This window comes from Martes martes (genome assembly GCF_963455335.1).
Source record: "Martes martes genome assembly, chromosome: 1".
In the NCBI taxonomy this organism is placed as follows: Eukaryota; Metazoa; Chordata; class Mammalia; order Carnivora; family Mustelidae; genus Martes; species Martes martes.
The window spans coordinates 212,415,905-212,426,803 of NC_137888.1; the positions used below are offsets into that span (position 1 = coordinate 212,415,905).

General features: G+C 45.5%; 1 protein-coding gene across 1 annotated transcript; it reads left to right on the forward strand.

Moving 5' to 3' along the window:
• Positions 1-9,707: 9,707 nt before the first annotated feature.
• On the forward strand, positions 9,708-10,649 carry OR2Z1 (olfactory receptor family 2 subfamily Z member 1; the record flags this gene model as incomplete). Its single annotated transcript, XM_080829005.1, has 1 exon — positions 9,708-10,649. One exon carries the CDS (start codon positions 9,708-9,710, stop codon positions 10,647-10,649), a length of 942 nt encoding a protein of 313 aa, XP_080685131.1.
• Between the last annotated feature and the right edge of the window lie 250 nt (positions 10,650-10,899).

A 10,899-nucleotide genomic window follows, 5' to 3' on the forward strand; every position in this document is an offset into this window, starting at 1 on the left:
TCTGTGCCCTCCTTAATACCCACCACCAGGCTCACCCATCCCCCACCCCCTTTCCCTCCAAAACCCTCTGTTTCTTAGAGTCCAGGGTCTCTCATGATTCATCTCCCCCTCCGATTTCCCCCAACTCACTTCTCTCCTTCTCCCCATGTCCTCCATGTTATTCCTTATGCTCTACAAGAGAAACCATATGATAAATGAAATGCCCATTTTTAAAAAAAGATTTATTTACTTACTTGACAGAGATCACAAGTAGGCAGAGAGGCAGGGGGAAGCAGGCTCCCCGCTGAGCTGAGAGCCCGATGCGGGGCTCGATCCCAGGACCCTGGGATCATGACCTGAGCCAAAGGCAGAGGCTTAACCCACTGAGCCACCCAGGCACCTCTGAAATGCCTGTTGTTTTGATGTTGGGCTATCTGAAATTGATTCTCCGATTTATTTACCATTTCTCTACTATTTTTCTGTGTGCCTTTTGTTGTTTTGTGATGTCTTCTTACATTTTATATTTTAATCCTCCTATTGTTTTTCATTTCTCCTATCATGAAAAAAATTCTAATATCTTTTTGTTCTTTAAAGGAAAAATCTTTTTCTTGCTTCACAGATACTGTCTTTTTATTTATACCTCTGAGTTCTAGCCAGTTATAGCTCTAATGTTACTAAGAGTTTCTTTTTCGATTTCTTCTTCCGTCAGCCCGTTTTCTCCAAAGTGCTTTCATTTTCAGTACGACTGTTGTGGTCTCTGTCCCTTGTGTGAGATGTTGTTTGGTTAATTGGGTAAAAAGATGATTGGAAGCTCTGTGGACATGAGTTAGTCTCATTGATACTTAGGTTTTCTATTGAGGGTGATCTGGTTGAGCTGTTTCCTTGGGACTTCCTTAATGGTAGTTTTTGTTTGGTTTTATTTTGTTGTTGCTTGTGCTTATCTTTTTGTTTTGTTTTGTTTTTTCTTTTTTTGGTCTGGTTGATTCCCAAAAAAAAGACTCTCTCACAGAAGCCTGTCCTTTGGATAGCTACTCCGAATGTTGGATGAATGTTCTAATTCTTTCCCTCCAGAGGAAACCAGGGTTTGGGCTTTGTGCCCCACTTGCTCTGTGGCCAGTGAGAGCATGCTTTCCAAATCATCACCTTTGTTCTCAGGGGCTTCCAATCCAGAGCACTTTCCCATCAGTGCTCAGACTCAGGCAAGACAGAAACCAGTCCCTCAGGCAGCTCCTCAGGACATTAGAACTTAGGACCACAGTCCAGTCCTCTCCTTCCCTTCTCAGGGACAAAGCAGGAGCTGGGGGCTTCCTCCAGATTGTGTGTTGCTGTCATGGGGGAGGCATGATGGGAAGAAAGTGCCATCTACTTTCCTATTGGCTTTGAGGCAGCTGGTCTCACGCTTGACTGTAGTGCAGGAGCCCTTCAAATAGTCTCTGAACTTTGCACAAAGGGAACCAATCCTTGCTGTTGAATCAGTGTGTCCATGCTGGAAAGGAAGTCTGGGTCTTCCCGGTCCACCATTTTGTTGAAGTTGCGGCTAATCTTCTCTGAGCACAAGGACCCCAATCATATTGGATTAGAGCCAACCCTAATGACATCATTTCAACTTAATTACTCCTTGAAGGACCCTATCTCTAACGACAGTCATGTTGGGGCATTAGAATGCCAACATATGAATTTTAAGGGGATTCAGCCCATAACCATGCTACAACATGAATGGACTTCTAAAACGTCATGCTAAGTAAAAGAATTCAGACACAAAAGATCACATATTATAGGATTCTATTTATATGAAATACGTAAAACTTGTGGGTACAGACCGCTGACTGGTGGTTGCCAGAGCCTGGGATGATGGGAGCAACTGCTTCCCGAACAGGGAGCCTCCTTGGGAGGATGAAAATGTTTGAGAACTAGATCGAGGTGATGGGTACATGACACTGTGAATGTACTAAACTCCACCAAATTGTACCCTTCAAAATGGTTAACTTTTTGTGAACTCCATCTCAATAAAAAAGTGTGTGTTTGTGTGTTTATGTGCATATAAAGAGATAAAGCAATGTGGCTGAAGAGTAACAATCAGTGAAGGGTATATGGACGTTCCTTCCACTTTTCTGTAGGTTTAAAATTTTTCGAGTAAAAAGTTAGAAAAACTGAGAAAAGACTTGCTGTTTTATTATTAGTTTCTAGCTATTTCCATAATTTTAGCCTTTTGTCCTCCAAAGACAAAAGGTGATGATGGCTTATCAGCAAAAAAGAGCAAATTAAGTCAATTCAAAAAACAACTTAAAGTGAGTTGATTCAAGAAAAATACAGGAACGTTCTGCCTAATATCTATCAGACCACTTGCTTAATCTTTACCCAGCAGAACACAAATGTTAATGCCCAAACTTCATAAAAAGTATGCACCTCTCAGTATAATGTTTTCTGGCTCATGGTTACACAGGGGAAGTTTATATTTACATCAAGTGAAATGCAAGATTTCGAAGAAAACAACGTATAGAGAAAGTGTGCCAACTGATAACCGGGGAGAATGTGCATCTCTTGTATTGCCAATGCTAAGAGAGGTTATCAGGACATCTTCCTCAATGTGAGTCATTCTCTGATGTTGTATGCTTGTGCTGAACTTGCTTCCCCTGCACTTTCTATATTTTGGCAAAAGTGAAGGTCAGTGTCCTACAGTGAGTCTTCAGGGAGTTGAGGGAGTGAAAGAAATCTTGGAAGAGGAAGCGATAGAGAAACACGACTTCATACCAAACAGCTGTAAACAAATAGGTTCATGTTGCAGTCAACAGAAGCAATGTTTCAAGTATTTAATATCATAACACAAGAGCTTTTAGTTACAGTTCAGGGAACTGAAAGTTTGTGGTTGATGTAAAATATGACCTTTCCCATTTACGATAATGGAAAGTAGAGTCCCAGTTGACAGTTTTATGCTCATCTCATTCTCAGGAATGGATAACTAATGTTAAACAGGAGACACCTGTTAAAACAAGATGGCACATGGAGATGGCAAAAAATAAGGCAGTGTGCAAAGGATTAATGTTTGAGGCACACGTCTAGAGTGATAATGATTTCTTTGCCATCTTTCCCCCTTCCCCTGTTCTTTAGAACAACATGGCTCAGCTGTTGTTCCATCCCTCCATCCATCTCTCCATCCATCCATGTGAGATGTTGAGGATTCAAGACCCACTCTCTACTACTCCATATCTTGATTTCTTTTTCCCAACTCCTCTCTGCTCCAGACTTTCCTGTTCAATAAACTTCCATGTGTCCATGTGCTTTGGGTACCAGTGATACAGAAATGAATAATAGCAGGAACCTTGCTGCAAAGGAACTCATGGCCTATGGCAGTGTTACTCTAAGTGTACTCCATGAACTGGTATTGGCCCTTGAGGAGAAAAGGACCTTGAAACAGACTATAAATAAACAATATCACTAAACTTTAGTTCAGCTGACATTTCTTCCAGAGCAAGACTTTCTCAATGAAGGAAGCAGTGTGTTGAGTAACTTTCTGGTGCAATCTTCTTATCTCCATGCAGACTGTCACAATTGCTTTGAGCACTGGTCTAGAATCTGCTTGAAAAGATGTCATGGTGCATGTCAAACTCAATTTGTAAGGTCCAGCTGTATGGTGAGCTGAGTTGAGAAGCTCCACCTGGGCTCAGAGGTAGAAAGCCATGAGACCAATTACCAATGTCTGTTATGGGCTTGGGAGTAGAGTGTGGTGGCGTGGCACAAGGAATTTGGTGGTAGTTGCCTACTATGTATCAAGTCCTTAACATACATCACCATTCCTACTTCCATTCTGGTTTCCCTGGGTTGCCACCTGCCTGACTCAGCTTTGGTTTCAGCAACACTCTTGGTAATTCACTCAGCCTTGGGAGGCTTGCCTGTGATTTCCTGCAGTAGGCATTCCTGCTTAGGGTAGCCTGGCTCTCTGGTCTCTGCCCTCTCCCCTGGCTCTGGCTGTGATGCATAACATGTTCACAGGCACTAGACCATCTACCTTTGGACCTTTGCATCTCCCAAGTTTTGGAGGCCCCTAAAGAATGGAGTCTAGAGGAAGAAATATCACAACCCAGGGAAGCTGCCTCCTAGCTGTTTTATCACCATCCCTGCTTCATTATTCATTATTTAACTCAGAAGAAATCTCCTGGACATTTCATTTTTTTGAGCAAGGGATCCATTTGTAGCAATGGATTCCCTCATCTCCTCCTCCTAATTAGATCCAAACAAAAAGACTTGGACATCTGTCACATTCATTTATTTGCATTAGTGCTGCTCACCCTTCCTGTAGTTGAGAGACGAGTAAATGTTTTCCCACAAGCTCCAGAGACAAAATACCAGGGGCTGTAGGCTCCCACTGCAACTAATTTTCTTCCTTGAAGAAAGGGAGACTCAGAGGGGTTTCTTGTGCAGCAGGTCTCCCTGGAGCCCCCATCCCCAGACGATGACATATATCCCTGCATAGACAGAGGCAGCAGTGGTTAAACCCTTGATGCTGGAATCCAGAGAGGTTTTTATTAGGGATGATCCTAGAATGAGGGGTGTTGAGAAAGCCCCTTCCCTCTACCCACAGATGCTGTGGAGTGGGGACAAGAACTCGGAATCCAGGCTCGTGGGGATATTAGGGGTCCAGGCATGAATTCGAGATTAGACATTAGTGGCAGGATGGATCTGAAAACCTGCTGATGTTGTTTCCCGTGGACAAGCTGGATGGACAGGTCTTGAATGGAAGGATGAATTCTTGTCCACCTCTTTTGACATTTGCCAGCCTCCAGGCAGTTGTCTTGTTTTACTGAATGCTTATTCTTTCCTTGTCTGTCTTCACTGCTGTGAACCCACGATGGCCAGGCCTCTAGACAGAAGGTCATCCATGTTGAAGTTCACCTCATGTTGACCTTCCCTGAAAGCATTTGGAAGCAGCCATGCCTGGGCACCTGACGTTGGTCATGGGGCTTGTATCAGAACAACCCATCTGGCAGGGACTGGGGCACCTTCAGCTTCCCTCTTGAGGACTGGCCATCCACGGCTGTGATCCCCCAGAGGAGTTCTCAGTTCTGACCTCCTGGACCCAGGAGTTGAGCACTGACTACAAGAGAGAGGCAGCATCCGGGGATGTGCTGTTTCCAAATCCTAGCCTGTCCTCTCAGTAGCTGTGTTAGTTCAGGTAAGTCACATACCCTTCCTCAGCCTGTTTGTCAATAACACTAGTTCCAACCAAAATATCTCTCCCCTATTTACAGAATATATTCACTCGGCAACTGTTTCCCGAGTAAGCTCTGCTGTGGATCCTTGAGCTGGTGTGATGGGAGATGAGGATTAATGAAACAATATAAGTGACAGTGTCCTGCAAACCATCATCTGATTAGTTAGGTAACCAAGGGCCCAGATCACGCCTGGTCATGGTGGAGAAATATGAAATTTGTGTGGGTGACAGGAAGTGAATAATGCCAGTGTCTTTTCCCTGGTCACTTGGCAACAGCAGAGCACCCCCCCCATCCCCCCATCCCAAGTTTGGCATTACTGAGGACAATGGGAAAGGAAGTGGTAAAATCGCATGTTGGAAACTTGCCAGAGGGGCTTCTGTTCAACCCAGAAGAAAAGTACTCATCTAGCAGTTATGGATGATTCAGCCCAGATTGGAGTGTGTCATGGCTAGCTCTGCCCGGCTCTGCCTGTCTGACTTGCAGGTTGGGGAGCTTGGATGGGTGGCAATCCTTTTCCAAAAGAGGTCTCGATGGGAAAGTGTTTGTCAAAAGCTCAGTACTCAAGGGGATCACAACAAGACTCTCCAGCCACTGAGGATCTGCTGGTTGGAGCTCCCCAAGACCCAGGTGTTTGCATAACAGGGGGAACACCTGGGTGCCCTGGAAGGAAAGGCAAATTTGGGGGCATATAGGACTGAGTATGTGAACATGTGCAACAAATCCTGAAATGTCTATTACAGTTGTGGGGGGAGTGTGTCGAATGTCAAGGGAAAAACAGGGACTTTGAAATCAGATTCCTATTTTGTTCAAATTATGGCTGTTACTTCTTTGCTGGGTGGTGCTGGGCAAGTCACTACACTTCTCTGAACCTGTCTATGTCTTCTCATCCAAAAAATACAGATAAATAATGCCTACCCCTAGATTTTTTTTATTGTGATAAAATATACAGAACAAAATTTACAATTTTTACCACTTTCAAGTGTACTGTTCACGGCATTAAGTGTATTCCCATTGTTGTGCGACTATCTCCACCACCCATCTCCAGGAGTTGGACATTATGGTGTTAAGCATGTAGAACACTTAGCCAGATGTCTTCTACACAGTCAGCACTCAGCTGGCGTCAGCTTCTTCAGGGTGAGGATGGGTAAGTGGACAGAGAAAGACCAGGTGTATTTGGACACTTAAATAGCTCTTTTTTTTTTTTTTAAATTTATTTATTGGACAGAGATCACAAGTAGGCAGAGAGACAGGCAGAGAGAGAGAGGAGGAAACAGGCTCCCTGCTGAGCAGAGAGCCCTATGCGGGGCTTGATCCCAGGACCCTGGGATCATGACCCGAGCCGAAGGCAGAGGCTTTAACCCACTGAGCCACCCAGGCGCCCCTTAAATAGCTCTTGACAGGAGCCTGTGGCCAAAGCTATTTCACTGGTGGGAATACTTGGTGTTTGGGGGCATTAGTTGCCTATAAGCTGGTAGGAAATTGCAAGAATTATTTTTTTTTTCCTGTATGGAGACATAGAAATAGTAAGATACTCCCAGGATTAATGCTGGGTCTGAGCTCAATCCAATTTAAGAATATACGTCTGGAAGATGAATTGAGTAAAGCCTGTGCAGTTTACAGTTGTCCTGTTTCTCCGCTGGGGGCGATTCCGCTTCACTAGGCACATCTGGCCACATGTGGAGCCGGTTTTGGTTTCCCTGATGAAGGGTGGTGGTTAGCGGGTATCTAGTGGGTCGAAGCCGGAGATATTCCTAGCTTCATACAATGTGAGGGACAGTTGTCCATGACAAAAAATTATCTGTCCTCAAATAATGCCACAGTGGAAAAACCCATTAGTGAGACAATGGAGCTGGGGATGAGTGGAGTTTGAAAGATTCTGCTGACGGATCTTAGAGGCCAGAAAAAAAGCAGGTGGGTTTCTACACAGCATGGATGAGGGTATCACAGAGCAGCACTAAAGAGGATGACAGAGCTGGATAGGGTCAGGCTTGGCCATGGAAGAGTCCACCATGTTGAATAACAACAACAACAACAACAACAAACACTGACAGGAATGTTTTATGTGCCTGGCACTGTGCTAAGCACCCATCTAATGCTTTTCCTATCTAGAGAATTAGTAATAATTCCATAACTTATAGATATTGTACCTAATTAATTATATAATTATATGAATTATATTTATTATATATAATAATTTACAATTCACTGAGCACTTGCTACATGTCAGCTCTTAACATTCATCCTTTTTTAAAAAAATATTTATTTATTTGAGAGAATGAGCGAGCCCAAGTGGGAGGAGGGGCAGAGGAGGAGGGAGAGAGAGAATCTCAAGCAGACCCTGTGCGGAGCACAGAGCCTGATGCCAGGCCCCATCCCAGGACCCTGAGATCATGACCTGAGTTGAAACCAAGAGCTAGATGCTCATCCGGCTGAACCACCCAGGTGCCTCAACATTCATCCTTTTTAATCTTCACAGCTATACCCTGACATATATTTCTGCCACCCACTTTACGGATGAAGAAACTGAGGTTAAGTAGCTATACAAGGTCATGCTGCTACAAAGTAGTTGACCTGGGATCCAAGCTCATTTTAATCTGACCTCTGGGAATACTCTCTTATTTTATTTTTTTAAATTTTGTTTATTTTAATTTTATTATTTTTTTTCTTGTGGTGGTGGGGGGGAACACACTCTCTTAATCACAAATCACATGTGCTCTATTTCTTCAGCCTGGAACAACTTTCCTTCTTCTGGCTGCCTGTAAAACTCCTATCTGATCTTCAAAACCCAGCTCCAATGCCGCCTCCTCTCTGAAGCCCTTTCTGATCTCATTCCGTCCCCTGGGTACCTACGGCATTGTGCATGTGTCTCTATTATATTTCTGAGTAGATTATTCTGAAATGACTTGATCAATGCTGCTTTCCCTCTCAAACTCTAACTTCTATAATCACAGGACTAGTCTCTAATTTCCTAACACTGTTGACTGACTTTAGAACATGCTGCCAATGAGGCAGCCCATTTCATTTTTCATTGAATTTCACAGTTAGGAAGTTCTTTGTTAGGGTGAACCACCCAGCTGGTCTCACTAGCATTCACTTCCCAGTAGCATGAGGCAGTTGATTCTACTGCATCCCTCTCACAGAAGCTCTTCAGACACTGAGGACATGGGTCATCTGTCCCAAGAGCTTCTCTGACTATGTCCAGTGGTGTCCCCAGCCATTTCCTACAGAACATCCTATTCACTTCCCTTACTGCACTCTCCCTCTGTCACAAAGATCTTGTCCATTTATCTCCTCATTTGTCATCAGTATCCTGATGGAGAGTGTGAGATACAGGGAGTAGGGACCTTGCCTAGGGTGATTCACCTCTGAATGTCTTATGCCCAGACCAGCTTGTGACTAATTTTATTGAATGCATGGGTGAATGGTACGTTGGGATCTAAGATGTGATAGGAAAATCAGGATGTGGATAATCAAACATACTTGAAGGTCTTCTGAGTGAGGATGTCAATCTTAGGACAAAGAGCTCCAGTGGGGCCCTCAGTAGAATCCACTTGCCCTTAAATGGCCAGTATTTTTGCTTCTCTAACCACCTGCAATTGGGAATATTTGGTCTTGCATTGTCTACTGTTGGAGTTGTGGATGGTGCATGGTATTTCAGGGTAAACTGGATTTCCCTGGGACCTTGGAAGCTGCCAAGAGAATCAACTATTCCCAAATTTAAGTGTGTAGCTCCCTCTGGCCCATGGTCATCTTTCTTAACCCCCCTCATTCACCCAGGCAACATTTATTAGAGACAACTTCTAGGCTTGGTACCTTACTTGAAGTTGAGTCTGACTGCTCACAGGTCACTACTCTTCAGCCAGTGGAACTGAGTCACCAATAATCACTGAGCTCAGTGATGGCTCTCCTCCCCCACCCAACCCCAGGCCATTTCATCCCCAACCTGCTGTCACCAATAGCCACCCTCTATGGCTCACACTCCCTGGATTCATACCCTCAATATGTCCCAGTGCAGGCTTATAACTGCTTTCTCTTTTCTTGAGATTCTCATCTAGGTGCTTGGACCTGGGCCCTTCGCTGTTTTCTTCCTTGATTTATTGCTTCATCTCCATTATCCTCTAGTTCACCTCCCAGCCTTTTTGAACTCTCACCCCCGCTTTTGACCCAGGACCATTAGGAGAGGTACTGAAATATTCTACTGGAGCTAAGTTGCTGTCTTTGACTGGGACTTCAGTGTTTGGACCTCAAGAGTCAGTGGGTAGCTCTTCACTGGGGTGTGGCCAAGTGTCTCGTTTGGGGCTGCAAGCTGCTGCTCTCCCACTCCATGCCTGTGACAGACATCACTAACTGATCATGGCATTTCCAACTGCTGATTCTAGCTGTGACCTCATAATACTTCTCCAGGTGACCACTACCAAGTGATGGCCATTGGCGTGTGGGACGAAGCTCACTTGCAATTGGTCTCTTTCCTTCTTGTGTTTGGTCTCCTTTCTGCAGCGGAAGCACATTGTGTAAAACATGGGGGATGTGAATCAATCGGTGACCTCTGACTTCATTCTGGTGGGCCTCTTCAGTCACTCAGGGTCACGTCGGCTGCTCTTCTCTTTGGTGGCTGCCATGTTTACCATGGGCCTCCTGGGCAACACCATTCTGCTTTTCCTGATCCGCCTGGACTCCAGGCTCCACACACCCATGTACTTTCTGCTCAGCCAGCTCTCTCTGTTTGATATTGGCTTCCCCCTGGTCACCATCCCCAAGATGGCATCCCACTTCCTGCAGGGAGAAGGTTCCATCTCCTTCGGGGGTTGTGCAGCTCAAATATTCTTCCTGACCCTGATGGGCGTGGCTGAGGGCACCTTGTTGGCCCTCATGTCCTACGACCGCTATGTTGCGGTGTGTCACCCTCTGCAGTATCCTGTGCTCATGAGGCGCCAGGTGTGCCTGCTCATGGTGGGCTCCTCCTGGCTGGCAGGTGTGCTCAACGCCTCCATCCAGACCTCCGTCACTCTGCACTTCCCCTACTGTGCCTCCCGCATCGTGGACCACTTCTTCTGCGAGGTGCCAGCCCTGTTGAAGCTCTCCTGCGAAGACACCTCTGCCTACGAGTTGGCGCTGTCCACCTCGGGGGTGCTGATCCTTGTGCTTCCTCTTTCCCTCATCGCCATCTCCTACGGCCACGTGTTGGGGGCCGTTATACGCATGCGCTCAGAGGAGGCCCGGAACAAAGCCTTCACCACCTGCTCCTCGCACATCACAGTAGTGGGACTCTTTTATGGCGCAGCAGTGTTCATGTACATGGTGCCAGGTGCCTACCACAGCCCACACCAGGACAACGTGGTCTCCCTATTCTACAGTCTTGTCACCCCCACACTCAACCCTCTTATCTACAGTCTGAGGAACCGGGAGGTGCGGGTGGCTTTGGCCAAAATGCTCAGCAGAGCTGGGCTCGGGCCAAAGTGATGACCACACAGGGGGTTTCTGGAGTGATCCTAGCGGTCCTTCATCCCCTCCATTTCCCCAAAGCACCAATTTATGGTGCGACTATTAAGGCCTTATATTCAAGGCTAAGCGCCTATCCAGCTTCTTCAGATCCCATCACTAGCTGAGTTAGGGTTTTCTCCCACAGACTTGTATTATTTACATGAGTGGAAGGCCCTGCTTTGTGGAGTGGAGATCTCCTTGTTGAATTGCTAATTTACCAGTAATAATG